This window comes from Mchenga conophoros, linkage group LG4 (assembly GCF_057382185.1).
Source record: "Mchenga conophoros isolate Kocher_MC1m ecotype Shallow Benthic linkage group LG4, M_conophoros_male_GT1.1, whole genome shotgun sequence".
NCBI lineage: Eukaryota > Metazoa > Chordata > Actinopteri > Cichliformes > Cichlidae > Mchenga > Mchenga conophoros.
In genome coordinates, this window is record NC_140529.1 from 38,654,335 (window position 1) to 38,671,804 (window position 17,470).

General features: G+C 40.2%; 2 protein-coding genes across 2 annotated transcripts in view; one reads left to right on the forward strand and one right to left on the reverse strand.

Moving 5' to 3' along the window:
- The window catches only part of LOC146576805 (GTPase IMAP family member 5-like), a 65,624-nt gene that overhangs the window by 21,632 nt on the left and 26,522 nt on the right, over nucleotides 1-17,470 (reverse strand). The window lies entirely within an intron of this gene.
- On the forward strand, nucleotides 4,816-12,778 carry LOC146576807 (uncharacterized). Its single transcript, XM_085272711.1, has 3 exons — nucleotides 4,816-4,929; nucleotides 6,334-6,415; nucleotides 11,750-12,778. The coding sequence occupies exons 2-3, from the start codon at nucleotides 6,339-6,341 to the stop codon at nucleotides 12,165-12,167; spliced, it is 495 nt and encodes a 164-aa protein (XP_085128837.1). The 5' UTR covers nucleotides 4,816-4,929; nucleotides 6,334-6,338; the 3' UTR covers nucleotides 12,168-12,778.

Here is a 17,470-nt window from a genome sequence, read left to right on the forward strand (position 1 = left end):
TTTCCCAGTCATAATGGCTTCAAACTCATCAATCTCTCGCTCTCAAACCTGATTCAAACTGTGGAACATATTTCATCATTTACAGTAATGTATCCAAAAATGTATTCATCAAGTCATTAAACAGACTTTAAAAGTACAAATGCTGCAGTCTAAGGAGCTTGCAAAGAAAAGCGTCTGGACTTCTTTAAGTTGCTTGAAGACGTTTCACCTCTCATCCGAGAAGCTTCTTCAGTTCTAAGGTCAAATGGTGGAGAGTCCCAGATATAAACCTAGTGGGAGTATCCCCCCACAGAGCGACAAAGGCCCCCTGATGATCCTCTAATCACATGAGCCAAGGTGTGAAACTGGGTGTGGGTCACAATCAGCCAGAGTTTCGGGTGAGCTCATTGTGAAACCTGGCCCCACCTTATCATGCGAATTCCTGAGGTCAGATGGCCCAGGATGTGAGTGGGCGTCTGGGGAGGGAACTCAAAACTGCTGCACCAGCTCACATACACATATTTTTATAAATTAAATAATTTGATTTTATGTATTTTTTTCTGAAACCTAAATCAGTTAAAATGAAAAATAGGAATATTCTGAATATCGATTTTCTATATCTATCTGGGTTTGCGTCACAGCTGCAGCGGTCAGAGCAGAGATGCCCAGACTTCCCTCAGCCCAGCCACCTCTTCCAGTTCATTCATAGTCCAAGAGCTCTCCTAACCAACCATCCCAACAGGAGCAGCAGCTCCACTACAAGTGCCTCTCAGATGGCTGACCTCCTCAGCCTGCCTCTAAGGAAGAACTCCTCATTCCTTTGGTCACAAAACCACATCAGAGTTGGAGGCCACCACCTGATAAAGCATAAACAGATAAACAGAACCACACCATGGTAAATGGTAGCTGCAATGGTTCTTATGCAGCGCTTACTCTGCCTGTGCTATAAAGTGCTCCTGAGCTACAGCCACTGCTCATCTGCAAAAAGTAAAGATGAAATCCTGAGGCCACCAAAGTGCAGTCCTTCCACCACCTATGCTATTCTGTCTATAAAGGTTATAAAAGCTCAACACTCAGTGTCATATTTTTCCACTCTGGGTCTACTTCTGCTGGATTGATGGATGTGCACCGCTCTGCCTCTCCTCTGTAAGCCGACAACACTGGTGAGACTGTGCTGAGTAGACCTCATACTGGACTGTGTTAATGGTGAAAACATTTTAATAATTTAACCATCATAGAAAGGAAGAGCTTTCTTTTACCAGATCTTTGTGTGTTATTAATCTGCTGATGTTCAGTGAGCAGTTTCCTGCTACTGACTGACTTGGTGATGGTTGAATTTCACTTGTGTTAGCTAATATCGTCTAAAAAAACCCCAAAAAACAATACAGGGTCAGATCTGCTCTGAAAAACCAAAAGATTCGTCCAGGAATCGAAGTTTAGATGAAACTGTCTTTCTTCTGTCTAATGCTGACAGGAGGATCTTCTAATGCTGTATAGTTGTTACTGTACTGCTGCTGTATAAATATGTTTAAATGTGAGTGAAACACCAAAGAGTAAAATGATATCTGATCTGTTGTTGCCTGTGTGACCAGGAGATATTTTATTTTGTATTCTTATGATCACAGTTATAATCAGAAGTATCAACCATTAATCATTTACCATTGTTGAACCAGTTGACAGAATAATCTTTGAACTACATCTGGGTTAATATTAATCTACACAGATTATCAGTACTTTAATCAGTCTATTGTTGTTCGGCATTATTCTTGTTATTTGCTTAAAGCTGTTTTACAGTTCTGTAACCACTCAGAAGCCTGTGGGTCCTGTTGGACCCTGCCTTAGTTCTATGTTCAGTTCTGCACGTACGACGGCCTGTAACAACACACACACACTTAATAAGAACAGAAAGGTCGTCTTAGGACAGAGAGCTGCACTATTACAAAATGCACAATGTATTACACACTTGTTTTTCTCTAAAGTAGCAGTTCATGTCCATATTAGGTAAACTCTTTGAACAGGCCCAAACTGTTATCAGTTCCAGTAATATCTAACTGTGAGGTCGGCTCAGGACATGCTCTCTGTTCGATATACACACACAATAGACACGAATAGAGATACACACCACACACACACACGGTTTCTCTGAGGGCTGGACTGAGTGGAAACATCTGGAGGCCATATAGGGGAACTTTCTGAGTTCTCCCTGACTGATACCGATCATGTGACTTGACGTCATCATTGTAATAAAACCCTTGTGAAGAAACTGTTCGGGGGAGATCGGCTCTAAAAGGCTTGTGATGCTCATCTTCCCCATATGTACATATGTATAATAAAATCACTATTCTGACATCTACTGAGACCATGCAGTCGTTTGTCTCTTCCTCAAATTCGAACCTTAACAATCTGGTGCCGAAACCCGGGCCTGTTTCTAAACTCCGTGAATCATTGCTTACTTGTGTGCTAGAGAACATTAGTGCCTGTACTACGCCGACAGTGTTGGAGACGAACACGCGTGTTACTGAGACGAACACGCGTGTTACTGAGACGAACACGCGTGTTACTGAGACGAACACGCGTGTTACTGAGACGAACACGCGTGTTACTGAGACGAACACGCGTGTTACTGAGACGAACACACGTGTTACTGAGACGAACACGCGTGTTACTGAGACGAACACACGTGTTACTGAGACGAGTGTCGTCCTGTTGTGTGGGCGTGCCGTCACTGAAAGAAGGAAATCTGCTGGAAACAGAGCAGTCTGGAGCTTTTGCCTCACATGGATTATTCTGTATACCTCTAAACTATTAGTCACTTTTAGTCTAATTTGACCTCTGACCTTTCTGATAGCAGGTGTGGTTCCTACATCACCGTTAAAGAGAATCATTTCTGTATCTTTGACGTGTAGCGAGTTCAGTTTAGGTGTGGACAGCTGTCAGAGGCAGAAACGTTTCAGTAACCTGAACTATTCCTGCAGGGAGATTAGTCTGCATGACTCAACACGACGATAATTATTAGTTGGATTTATTTTCCCACAAAGACTCTCTGAATAAGCTGAAATACTTTGATGTGTTAGCTTTTTGTCTCACCGTGTTCACTGTGACATGAACTGTGGTTTTCCACGCTGCGTATTAAAGTGTCATGTACACAAACACACCGTCGGGTGAGCTGACGTGATGTTTTTTAGACAAAAGTATGAAATAGTAAGTTTAACACAATCCAGCTTGGTCAGCAAGCTGCATCTAATCAGATGATCAGATGACAACACAGTTCATCACTGACCTTCACCCTCCAGCAGTGGATAAATAAACGTTTACTGCTTTCTGCAGATACTTTTAACCAGGCAACGGGACTTGACACATCACACCTTAACAAATGTAACCAGGTCATAAATTACATATTGTTATATTTACACAAAATATGTTTTAAACCCCAAACTGTCCCTGGTAAACCTTACCGTTAGGACCTCCAAGTCTGTAGCTATCTTCATCATCAGTTAGAGCCCCTCCTCATCCTTTTCTTCTTCTTTGGTGCAACCCTGTAAATTTGGGGTACCCCTTTGGCCTCTCCCCTTTCCTACAATTCCCCTGTGGGAGAGGTCGGTGTCATTTCTTGTCCTAATGATATCTTTATCCACCCTGATGTTTCTGATCATGTGTTTTAGTTCACTATTGTCATCATTGCGCCTCTCTTTGCTAAATGCTGAGTATGTGGTACGTGTGTGCTGTGTATGTGTATAGGCGCTGATCATGCTAGCATGAACAGTCTTGCTAGCTTGGAGGTTGTAGTGTGTTGAGCAAACTCTCGTCCTAACTGTTCATATTTGGTCATAGCAGGTCTTTCTGTTTACCTTTCACTGTCAGAGACAACACAGGAACACATCGGTTACATGTACAGTGGATCACCGACACCAACTCAAAGACTAAAATTAAGAGCGGATCCATACAAAGAAGATCCACACACTGCTGTGCAGGTACGCCCACACTGTGCGTGCAGACCTGACTTTGTTGATTCAAAAAAATCTTCCTTCCTGTTAGATCAGTCTAAAAGAATCCACTGCCACAAACCTGAGATCTATCCCAGTGTCTGGTCTTTCGCTTTGTTATTCACACGATCCTGTACTCATCCACACGCTTAGCATGCACAGGCAAACTCGCCACACACCACAAACATGTGGCTGCTTGATGCTATAATACTGCTTAAAGAAGATAATGATTGTCACCGCACCCTGTGGTTAAAAACAGCACAGGAAACAAAGGCTGCATGGAGAAAACTGCTCTCCGAAGAACAAATGTTCACAATCTGTTAGAGAGAGGACACACGTGAGCCCGACTGGAGTAACTGACAAAGCTTTAAGACACCAACAAAACGCTCCGTCTTTCTTCTCTCTCACGTACACAAATACACTCTGTTGGGTTTTATATCTTGTGGGGACATCTAACGCTTTCCCCAGCCCCTCTCCTTAACCATAACCACCAACAATGAATGCCTAACCTTGAACCTAAACCTAGCCATAACCCATCTGTAACCCTGACACTAAAACTACAAACTCAAAAATGCCTTCACACTTGTGGGCACCAGGATACACACACACACACACACACACACACACACACACACACACACACACACACACACACACACACACACACACACACACACACCTCTGTTGCAGTTTGTTACAGTATCTATTTGCCAACTAAATGTGTTACAATTAAAACAGCAGAAAATGCTAGAGGAGAAATTATTTGAGGCAGTTTCTCTGAAAGTGACGCCCAGCTCTTTCAGTGTGAAAGACGGATCCTAAATGGTTCAGTAGCATCCGTCCTTTCAGCCCCCTGTACTTTCACTTTCAGGGTATAAAAAGAGGACTGTTTAGTAACACAGCTACACCGGGAGGACGACCCATGTGGACACTGCTTATTGCTTTTATCTGAACTCATCACGTTATTGTAAGTCAATTTTTCATTGTTTGATATTAAAAAAACTAGTCTTAATTTAGTCTTGTACGTACAGCTTCCTCTGATTCACTGCATTTTCTAACATAGGGTTTCAGACTGTGTGAGCCTCACTGTGATTGGACTGTTGAAACAGAATGAGAGACAGAATCTGAACTTTGTAATCATGACTTTCAAAGGGTGGAAATCATAAAAACACGGAGAAACATTCAGTAAAAAGCAGCAGAGGCGGAAACTGTGACCACAACCTGATCGAAGTTTCATCAGTGGTGAAGCCGGAAAGTTGTCAGTGGGGTGTCCAGGATGGATCTGTGATCATTATGGGATGCCACACATGTCTCACAAAAACACAGGGCTGTTTAATCTAGACTATGTTTGGAATGCAGATCAAATAAGATTCAGTGTTTCCAACTTTTTCCTTATTCTGAGATCAAGAGACAAAGAAGCACAAGCTGCACACAGTACTGTAATACTGTAATACTGTACAAAGTACTGTAGTACTGCACACAGTACTGTAATACTGTACAAAGTACTGTGTGCAGTATTACAGTATTACAGTACTGTACAAAGTACTCTGTGCAGTATTACAGTATTACAGTACTGTGTGCAGTACTACAGTACTTTGTACAGTATTACAGTATGTTGGATTACTGCTGTAGATGTTTACATGCTTGTACATTTATATATATGCTTTATTCTTTTGAAGGTAAGTTGATCTACAGCATTAGATCGTATTTCATAAAGATGTTTAAAGTTCTGTGAGATGCATTTAACAAAGATCAGCCTGTTTAAGGCTCTGACGTCTTTTATATATGACTTCAAACAGTTATGATAACACGTGTTTTTCTCACCCAGCAAAGGAATATTTGCTATACAATTAATCACGGCTTGTGATCAGCATTTTAAGCTTTCAGGTTGAGGCATCAACACAGTAAAGGAACAACATTTGTCTCTTTCATAGACAATTCATCCGTATATAAGCTGTAAGAGATATTTGCCTTTGAGATAAAGAAGATATCAAATGATATGAAATGTAAATACTGAAGCTCAGTGTTTGAAATTTAAGTTTCACTGCTGTCATTTTTTAAAATAAGTACATTTCATTTACTAATACAATGAATGTAACGTTGACCTGTGTCGGCAACCTGAGCAGTGCTTGGTGTTGTAGACCAGAGCTCTAGGCTACATTAAACAGCCGCTCACTCCGGCCTTCACAGCCGGGTCCTTCAAACAGTGCAGCTCCTGAACTGAGACACAGCTACAGCTACTGCACCAATTATCTGAAGGCAGGATGTGTCCACAGTGCACAATTGTTGATGTGAAAGAAAAACCTCCTCACATCTGTCACCATCCAGCTGAGTCCCTGAAGGCTCAGTCGTTTTGTTCTTCTGCTTGCAGACGTCATGGGTGCTTCTGACTCTCGACAGTGTGAAGTTGTCTTTAGCAATTACAGCAAGAACTACTCGCTGCGCAACCCCAGGTGACTCCTTACTCAAACACAATCACTCACATTTCATTTTTTCTGCTGGTTAGTTCAAAGTGCTTCACAGATCATTGACATGCTGTTAATAACAGAACTATTAAGCAGATTAAAAATAGAGACATGAACGACATGAAATTAATTAAAAGGTAAAAACATCATAAAAAATGTAGAACAGAGTGTGAATGACTAACAAAGACCAATATAAAGCATGTTAGGGGTGTTCATCGTTCGCCTTGGAGCAGCTTTCACAGCAGAAACGTCTTCATGCAGCTCTCAGTTTCTCATTACACACACTCACCTGTGCAAAACACACTGCAGCAATCAAAATTTTTGTCCTATTTGTCATGAAAACTCAGTCAATCACTTCATCTCTGATCACTGAATTCAGATCCTTTCATTACATTTTTGAGGCTTTTATCAAAACTTTTCTGACTTTGGAAAAATATTGGCCTCGTGTAGAAAAGTGTGACACAAAAATAAAAATCTAATTACTGCTTGTTTTACCTAAAACTCTTCTTAGAACGTGTTTATTTTAAAGGCAAATTCACTGCTGTTCATGTGTTGCTATGTTTGCTCTTTCATACACGTCTGAATAACGTTTGAAGTGATTTGATTGAAATGCAAACAGTGCTGAGGAAAGTGAGAGAGCTGTGCTGTTCAGATGAGAAGCATACTGAGAAATATGTTGATGCACATATTTCACACAATGAATTATGACTGATGTGAGAACTGCATTAAGAGCAGTGAGAATGACAAACTGTGAGTGGTGTTTAGGGCGGGGCTCGGGACTAACTGTTTGCCACGGTTGCACTGGTGCACCTACATTTTTTTTCTTCGGCGCACCGGCACAAAAGTTTGGAGCACTCAGATTTTTCAACCGCACCGCTTCACACCGCAGTTTCACATGTGCACTTTTGGGGGGGAATTGCTGACCATTCAGACAATATTCATTTGTAAATGATTAACTAACGATCGTGTGCTTGTGCTTAAAGTGCGTTGGCATTCTGGTAATATTGTAGACAATGTTAAACTTAATCATCACATCGGCCTCTGACGACCTGTTTGCTGCTGCACAGCTGCTGAAAGGCAGTGAGGAGAGGGGACACCTGGGCATTTACTCTTATTATCATGATTCTGATGCGTCGGGTCTGCGCTCTGTGTTTACATCTTTGTGTGGAATCTGCTCTCATTTGTGTCTGTTGTTGACCACACGGAGACTTTTTGTTTTTTTGTTACTCGAACAGTTGGTCGCACCGGTGCGACCTAAGATTTTTTTTAGTCGCACCATTGAAAATGCGATCAAATTGGCCGCGCTCTAGAGCGCTGGTGTAGGGATCTGCATTTTTAAATGTTGCCTGAAACTGGAATTTTATGCAAATTGGGAATGGTTGAGGAAAAATGTTATTTTCTAGGAATTTGCTGATTGGATGGAATCACTTGGCACTTGTTTAGTGAGCAGAACTGAGCTTCCAGAGCAAATTTACCCACGAGAGTGAGAATCTGCTGGAAGCTCACAAAGCCTGCCCTGCTGCATGTGCAACAGTTTCTCTGTGCTTGGATTCAAAACTCTTGTGGCTACATACACACCACTAAATGGACAAGCTACACAAAGACGCGTACATAATGTACTGCTGCTAACATGGGACCGGGTGTGTGCTGAACAGGGCGTGGACACAGATGTAGGACTCAACAGACGGATTAAATTCTAAATCCAAGCGTTTAATTTCTCTGCATCTGAGACCACAGTTATAACAACTTCTACTGTTATAACTGCACATTACTTCTCTCAGCTTATATATACACTAACTTATTGGAAGTTACATGTCTACTTTTTAATGCACAGATACAACACACAATCTGCACTTTTCCAGTTATTCTAAATATTCTTAACTATTTAAACATCTTTCAGTATCCTGCTCTGATTGCACACTACAACCTGGGTTTGCCACTTATCTGTACTCTAATTTTAATAACTGTACAGTACTCTGATTTGGTAACTACTGTCCATGATGTAAATATGTAAAAATTTTGTTTCTGTGTGTATTTGTGGGGGTTTTGCTGCTGTTATGACCAAATTTCCCCTTGTGGGACAATTAAAGGATTTTTCTGTTCTAAATGTAAATCATAAGTCCAAAGGCAAAACTCATGACTCAGAATACTGGGTCAAAGTCCCAGGACCATGACAGCTCCAGGCTCAGAAGTTGTTAGTTGTTCCTTGTTTGAGCTCAAAGACCTTTCAGTCTGGAGCAGTTGGTGGATCAGCTCCCAGGTTCTACAGTCCTTATGTCAAATTCAATTCAGTTCAATTTCATTTATATAGGACCAAATCACAACAACAGTTACCTCAAGGCACTTTATTTTGTACAGTATATCCTATAATAATAGATACAGAGAAAAACCCAACAATCAACAAACTCCCTAAAAGTAAGCACTTTGGCGAACCAGGCTCAGGGAGGGGCGGGGCCATCTGCTGCGACCGGTTGGGGTGAGAGAAGGGAGACAGGATAAAGACATGCTGTGGAAGAGAGACAGAGATTAATAACAAGGATGATTCAGTGCAGAGAGGTCTGTTAACACATAGGGATGATCTGATATCGTCGTGTTGGTGTTGTTCCCACATCATCATGAAAATGTTGTTCCAGGTTCAACATTGCAAGTGACCAATCACATTCTTGTGGCGTTATTCTTTTGCGCGCCAAGCCATTCGTGCATTTATGAAATTCCAATGTTGCAAGGACAATATCAATTCTGCTTACCATTTATTAAAGGGTTAGGGTCCGTTGATTGGCGGACAGAGGCGGTTTCTCGCAGCTTAAGTACAGTTTTTTGTTTTACGGCGTTTTTTCCCGAAGTCGCAAAAGTATGACGTCACAACATTCTGATTGGCCACTTGCAATGTTGATCCTGCAACAGAAGAAACACCCAGTGCATCATGGGAATCCCTGGCAGCCTACGTCTATTGCAGCATAACTAAGGGAGGATTCAGGGTCACCTGGTCCAGCACTAACTATATGCTTTAGCAAAAAGGAAAGTTTGAAGCCTAATCTTGAAAGTAGAGATAGTGTCTGTCTCCTGAATCCAAACTGGAAGCTGGTTCCACAGAAGAGGGGCCTGAAAACTGAAGGCTCTGCCTCCCATTCTACTTTTAAATACTCTAGGAACAACAAGTAGGCCTGCAGAGCGAGAGCGAAGTGCTCTAATAGGGTGATATGGTACTACAAGGTCATTAAGATCAGATGGGGCCTGATTATTTAAGACCTTGTATGTGAGGAGCAGGATTTTGAATTCTGGATTTAACAGGAAGCCAAAACAGGAGAAATCTGCTCTGTCTTTCTAGTCCCTGTCAGGACTCTTGCTGCAGCATTTTGGATCAGCTGAAGTCTTTTCAGGGAGTTTTTTGGACATCCTGATAATAATGAATTACAGTCGTCCAGCCTGGAAGTAATAAATGCATGAACTAGTTTTTCAGCGTCACTCTGAGACAGGATATTTCTAACTTTAGAGATGTTGCGCAAATGGAAGAAAGCAGTCTTACATATTTGTTTAATATGTGCATTGAAGGACATGTCCTGGTCAAAAATGACTCCAAGGTTCCTCACAGCATTACTGGAGGCCAAGGTAATGCCATCCAGAGTAAGAATCTGCTTAGATACCATATTTCTAAGATTTTCAGGGCCGAGTACAGTAACCTCAGTTTGATCTGAATTAAGAAGCAGAAAGTTAGCGGCCATCCAGGTCTTTATGTCTTTAAGACATTCCTGCAGTTTAACTCATTGGTGTGTGTTATCTGGCTTCATGGACAGATAGAGCTGGGTGTCATCGGCATAGCAGTGTAAATGTATGCTATGTCTTCTAATGATGCTGCCTAAGGGAAGCATGTATAATGTAAACAGAATTGGTCCTAGCACTGAACCCTGTGGAACTCCATAATTAACCTCAGTGTGTGAAGAGGACTCTCCATTTACATGCACAAACTGGAGTCTATTAGATAGATATGATACAAACCACTGCAGTGCAGTACCTGTAATACCTACAGCATGTTCTAATCGCTCTAATAGGATATTATGGTCGACAGTATCGAACGCTGCACTGAGGTCTAGCAGGACAAGCACAGAGATGAGTCCACTGTCAGAGGCCTTAAGAAGATCATTTGTAACCTTCACTAAAGCTGTTTCTGTGCTGTGATGAGCTCTGAAACCTGACTGAAACTCTTCAAATAAACCTCTGCAGATGATCTGTTAGCTGTTTGACAACTACTCTTTCAAGGATGTTTGATATAGGTGACAGTGACAGTGGCAGAGAAAAGGACATTAAAGAAACTGATGGACATTATGGACAATGCCAGATATCCTCTGCACATGGCCATTAACAACCAGAAGAGTCTGTTCAGTGACAGGTTGCTTATCCCAAAGACAAGAACTAACAGACTTAAAAACTCCTTTGTCCCACACGCCATCAGACTGTTTAACTCCTCCCTGGAGGGGAGAGGGAGGGGAGACAGGAGGACAAAGGAGGGGGGAACAACTAAGCTGTAGTGCCTCTTCACCTCACTGTGCAATACTTTTGTAAATAGTCAACGGTGCAATAGACTCAATACTTGAAATGTGCAATTCACTTGTATTTTATTTTTTATTCCTATTTATTCTACTTATCCCCTTCATATATTTTATTTATATTGTCTCTGTATTTATATATGTGTGTGTGTGTGTGTGTGTGTGTGTGTGTGTGTGTGTATATATATATATATATATATATATATATATATATACATATATATATTCTGTAACTCTGTAACTTCTGTCGGTGCTGTGCTTTTTTGGAAATCGAATTTCCCAGAGGAACCCACCCGAGGGATTAATAAAGTTCTATCTAATAAAGGAAGGTTGGAGATTGGCCTATAATTAGCTAAGACTGCTGGGTCTAGAGATGCTTTTTGAGTAAAGGTTTAACTACAGCCAGCTTGAAGGCCTGTACCACAGGCTGAAGGCCTCTCATCCAAGACGCTTCATAAGTTCTAAAACCAAATGGTGGAGGATCAAATGTTTATTTATCCAAATATATCAAAAAGCCAAACACTACTATTTTTTTATAAACATTGTGGGAAATTTGTTAAATCTTTTTGTATATCAGGATGTGATATGGAAAGTGTCGTGTTGGAAGTATTTATACTGCGTGACTGTTAAATGTTTGCTCTGTGCAGTCTTTGTGGCAACCGTAGCCAAACATTTTCTGTTAATCCAAAGTAACCCTGGTACACGCCTGTCTCATGACCGCTGCCCTTCATTTCAAAATTGACATATTCATTGAGATGTCTTTTGTTTCTCTGTCCAGAGTGCATTTGGAGAGTGGACAATATGACACTGCCATGCCTTCAACACTGCGCACTTCTGAATATGGCAGCGCTGTGTTTTCTAAGACTGCTGGCGCAGCGCGCGGATGTGTTGGAGTCGTCACCTACGATCTTTACAATGAATCTACAAAGCGAGCTGATAAGAAAATTGCTGGCATGTTCTCTGTTCCTTTCGATTATAACCTGTACTACATCTGGCATGGAATCGGAGTCTTTCCCATCAACACACAATGTAATTCTTGTCTGTTTGACATTATGAAAAACAATGAACAGCGAGGGTTTGTCAGAGGAAGAGCTGAGGGTCCCACTCTTACTTACAGAGATAATGATGTTACCCTTACTTCCGCCATCTCAAACTGTAGTCGAGCGACTATGACAGTGGAAGTGCGCAACCGATAGTAGACAGTCTAATAATGGAGAAAACAGAGTGACGGGTTTTTATTTTGTTCTTTGGTATAACCTTCAGACGATCTTTTGTTTTTAGTGGTTTATCAAGACAAAGAACATCAAAGTGGAAATTAAAATGCATCGACATTAAAACAAGGAGGTCAGTGATATAGAAGCTCACTCAGCACAATACGTCAGAATTCACAACTTATTGTCCAAAAAGTGACAAATATAACTCTGAGCACAGTTTGAGTGAAGACCTATTAGATGAGCATTGTATGTAAGTTTGATTCTATTCAAACCAATAGTGTGGGAGAAGAAGCAGGTCTGGGGTAATCGTGAAACAGAAAACAATCATCAACAATGAAGGAAATTTGGATCTTCTGTAATGTGGAAGTCTGTTCCACAGTTTGGGCCTGACATTAACTGCTAAACAGTGAAGAGGAGTTCAAACAGGAATTTGGGAAAGAGTATTTTAAATTATTCCTATGATTCAATTGTTTCATGCAGAAATAAACTCACACTTTTGTTCTATTAGAAAAAATGTCCCCAATACAACAAAAACTATGTGATGGTTTGTCTGCAGATCACTGAATATGAACAATAAAGATATCTGACGTTACTATCCCTCAGCCACTCCTGTGCTTCATTAAGTGATCATGATGGCATTTCATTATTACTGGGTTGAATATTCGACCAAATAATATATTTGTTTAAATGTCTGTAGATAAAAGAAAAAACTGTGTCTTCAGGTAGATACACAAAATGCTCGATGTCTCACAATTCAAAGCAGTGTATGTGTTCAGTGTAGCAGCTTTGTTGAACCACCAGAGGGCATCAGTACTTTTCTGTGACAGCTCCAACTTGTCAGCTAAACACAGCCCCTGAGATTCACTTAAGCATTCATCATCAGCAAGGATAAAGTTACACCTAAAAACCAAAATCTGGACTTTGGTTTCTCAATCAGTAAGACAATAAATAAATCAAACAGGCAACATGTTTCATTTATCTTAAGCAAGAGTTCTGTGAATGCTCAAAAGAGATTTTAGTCCCACAGGATTAACATATTATACTTCTCTTATATTTAACTAGTCGTACAAATTAGAAAGTGAAGATAAGAACTACTCCCCAAAGACTTAATGTCATAATGTAATTCATTTGAAGTGTATACATAATATAATCACCAGATAATTCATTCAACCTCACCTCAATCAATCAATCGATTTCTTAATAAACACACTTAAACAACACTCTGAGGTGGAAAAAGCTGACTTTTACAACAGAATTTATTTGCTTCTCAAATAAAAAAACTGCCTTCAAAGAACACTCGCAGATTATTTGCAACAGGAGTTCTGGACTTTTCCAGAGGGCCAAGGTCATCCTTAAGAGAAGGACGAAGGTCTAAAGGTCCAGATACAGCAAATTCAAAAGTGTTAAATGTTTTGGTGTTAATAGTCTTCTTGCAAAAGTAGAGTTAATTTTACTCTAAGCAGAGTCACATTCTTTTAATGTAACTCTGAGGTGTAAAATGATAGTAGTTAAAATCGAGTGTTAAAAATGAGTGTTTCTCTGTCAAATCTGGAGGTGTTACAATGGAAACATTAACTCTTGACCTCTTAACTCTGAACTCCTACAGGGGCTATGACACCAATAGAGTAAATTCACAGACTCCGCCCCCAGCACCATAGGCTCCAATCGAAGCTGAAGTGAAGCCGTTTCAGAACATTTTGCTCTACATATTTGAGTTGTTTGCCATGCTTGGTAAGTCATTTTTTCAAAGATTGTTTCAATTATTATTATTAGCTTTTACTTCTGTGGCTCTTTGGAGTTGAGACAAAGCTGTGTGAAAGGCATTAGCCATGTTGCTCGCTGATAGCATAATATTCTGTTTTAGCTAGCTGAAAGGTATTGTTTGCGGGCATATACCACAGCCTTGAAAAAAACCTTGCATGTGAATTTTCAGTCAAACTTTTGGTCAAATACACCTAAAACAATGTGTAGAATGTGAAATGTTGGTATAATGGTGCTACTTGAAGCCTGAAAACGATCACCCATAAAAAAAAAAACGAGCAAACAGCAGTAGCAGACGTCCTGACTGGATTCTACGTTAGCATAGATCCCTCCAGAGTTTTGTGCACACGGTTTAGGTAAAAATGAAAAAGGTTGAGGTTTTACATTTAGTTCAGTATTACCTGTTGCCTGTGTCCTTGTCTTTTGGGAAAATACTTTACACCAGTAATGGCTCAAAGAGGATTCCTTTTTTTTTTTTTTTTTTTTTTCTTTTACTGTGCTGCAATTGTTTACTGGATTATTTGTGCCATTAATTAGTGTCAACTAATTTTTATTCAATCTCCACACAGGATATGCTTGTGAAGATGGAATATGGGGGAGAGCAGAAGTGCGTTGAAGTTCCACAAAGGGATGAATGAAGGACATGCATATTGTATTGAAGAAATAAGTGATGAGAATGCTGTTATTTGCATTTACCATGTCAGACCTTTTTGATAAACAAAATTCTAATGAAAGTGAGAACATGTATACTGTTACATCTTTCAGAAAATGTTTTGAAATTGTGGTGCACAGTTCAGAATAATGTGTTTGGAAATGTTTATTTCCAAAAGAAATTTCTAGAAGTTCAGAACAGTAAAATTCCCGCTTTTTAGAATGAATTAGAAGATAACTCTTACGTAGTTAAACTAAAATACTCTTTGAGAGTTAATATATAAACTCTTAACACCAAGTGTTAAATTATCAACTCCAGACAGATTTGGTGTTTAACACTAAATCAGAGTTAACGTACCAACTCTCCAAAAAGAGTTAAATTAACACTCTCTGGTGTGGACCCATATAGACACTTTAATAGTGTTGAAATCAAATCCGACAGTGTTAATTTGGACATGCTGGATTTGCTGTGTACAATCTCTGTTTTGTTTTTATTTTTTTGATCATTTATATTCAAAAATGTAATGCCAACCATGATTTTATATTGTCAAGACAGCAAAGACAAGACCAAAAAAACACAGGCTCCATAAATGCTAAAGAGGTAAGTATTTATCAGTTGCAGTAGATAGAAATAGAAAACAAGCTGTAGGAAACCAAAACAGAAGAAAGAAGAAGAGAAATAACAATTTAAGATAAACCAGTGACACACTCCGGGGCTAGTGTGTCTAGTGATAATGGCCGAAACACCCGATGAATCCAAGGTCCACTACTGATGATGTGTCCCAAATTTAAAATGATAATCTAGATCGAAACCCTTAAACCTAGCCAAGGAAGGAAAATGGCAGATTAGCCTGGGTAAAAGACAGAAAGTTGAGGCACACATAGATGTGTGTTTCTGGGCTGCCTTTCCTCATAACAGCCATCCCTCAAGAGTCTCTCCATTTAAAGCAATGCATTATCAGGGACTGTAACATCTTGTAACTGAATTTTTTAAGTAGATTTGAGAATCATTGGCGTAACAGTGAAATGAGATTCTGATTCTGAAAATAGAACCTATATGGGAGCATGTAAAGGGAAAAAATACTGGACCAAGGATATATCCTTTAGGCACCCTGCATTAAAGGGGGTTGGATGTGGATGAAGAGCCACCAAACCTGACAGAAAAACTGTCAAGATTGGTGCTGGTTAAATAAGATTTAAACCATTCAAGCGCAGTTCCTTTAATACCCACAGGGTTCTCCGGTCTAGACACTAGAATACCATGCTCTGCTGTATCAAATTCAGCATTCAGGTCTAAAAGAACTAAAATAACAGAGTTCCAGAGTCAGCAATTAATACAAGATGATTAAAAACTTTTAAAAGCACAGTTTCAGTGCTATGTAGTGCTTTGAAACCAGACTAAAGTGTTTCAGAGATGGGGGGGAAAAGGCTAAGAAATTCAGTTCAACTGACAAATTGTTACTTGAATTATAAAGACAAACATACATTTAAAAGAAAATGATAAAGACACCCACTTATGTGACTCAGAGGTCACTAAAATCAATATTGAATCGGTGTGCAACTTTGCCAAAACAATGTGGGACTCTGTAGTTTTCTCTGGTCCCCTCCCCAATCAGACCGGGAGTGACATGTTTAGCCGCATGTTCTCCTTAAATTGCTGGCTGTCTGAGTGGTGTCCCAGAAACAATGTGGGCTTCATAGATAATTGGCAAAGCTTCTGGAGGAAATCTGGTCTTGTTAGGAGAGACGGCATCCATCCCACTTTGGATGGAGCAGCTCTCATTTCTAGAAATATGGACAAGTTTATTAAACCCCCCAAAATATGACTATCCAGAGTTGGGACCAGGAAGCAGAGCTGCAGTCTTACACGCCTCTCTGCAGCTTCTCTCCTCCTGCTACCCCCCCAAAAACCCATCTCCATAGAGACTGTGTCAGCTTCCAAACAGACAAAAAACAAACTAAAAACCAGCAACAAACAACTTAAACATAAACAATCACAAAGAAAGAACAATAAAGTATCCACATCTGAACCAAAGAGTAAAACAGTGAAATGTGGATTATTAAATATTAGGTCCCTCTCCTCCAAGTCTCTGTTAGTACATGACTTAATAATTGATCAACAAATTGATTTACTCTGCCTTACAGAAACCTGGTTACAGCAGGATGATTATGTTAGTTTAAATGAATCAACACCCCCGAGTCATTCTAACTACCAGAAACCTCGAAGCACAGGCCGAGGGGGAGGTGTGGCAGCAATTTTTCACACCAGCCTATTAATCAACCAAAGACCCAGACAGACTTTTATTTCATTTGAAAGCCTGATGCTTATCCATATTCACCCTAGCTGGAAAAAACTTTTATTTGTTATCATCTAACATCCACCTGGGCCTTATACAGAGTTTCTACCACTTTATTAACAGTCTAAATATCTTGGTTCTTTTAAATTTTGAGACAAGCCAGTTGAGTCTAATAACCGATTAAATGCAGTGTTGAGGCTGTCATTTTTAGCATCTACATGGATGTTAAACTCACCCACAATAATAGCTTTTTTTTCTTTATCAAACATAAAAGCTTCTTTAAACTAAAATGACGTCATTTTCTCTGATTATTTTGAGGATCTTTTTCTTTTTTTTTCCCCCCCAAGAAACCTAGGATCACTGGACTAAATGACTACAGACCCGTGGCTCTGACATCTGTGGTCATGAAGTCTTTTGAGCGCCTGGTTCTCTCCTATCTCAAGACCCTCACGGCCCCCCTCCTGGACCCCCTGCAGTTTGCATACAGAGCCAACAGGTCTGTAGATGACGCCATCAACATGGCCCTACACTTCATCCTGCAGCATCTGGACTTCCCAGGAACCTACGCCAGGATCC

Coding starts and splice junctions, on each gene's coding strand:
- LOC146576807 (XM_085272711.1), top strand. CDS start 6,339: ATGGGTGCTTCTGACTCTCGACAGTGTGAAGTTGTCTTTAGCAATTAC. Junction 6,416..11,749: donor TACTCGCTGCGCAACCCCAG/GTGACTCCTTAC, acceptor TTCTCTGTCCAG/AGTGCATTTGGAGAGTGGAC.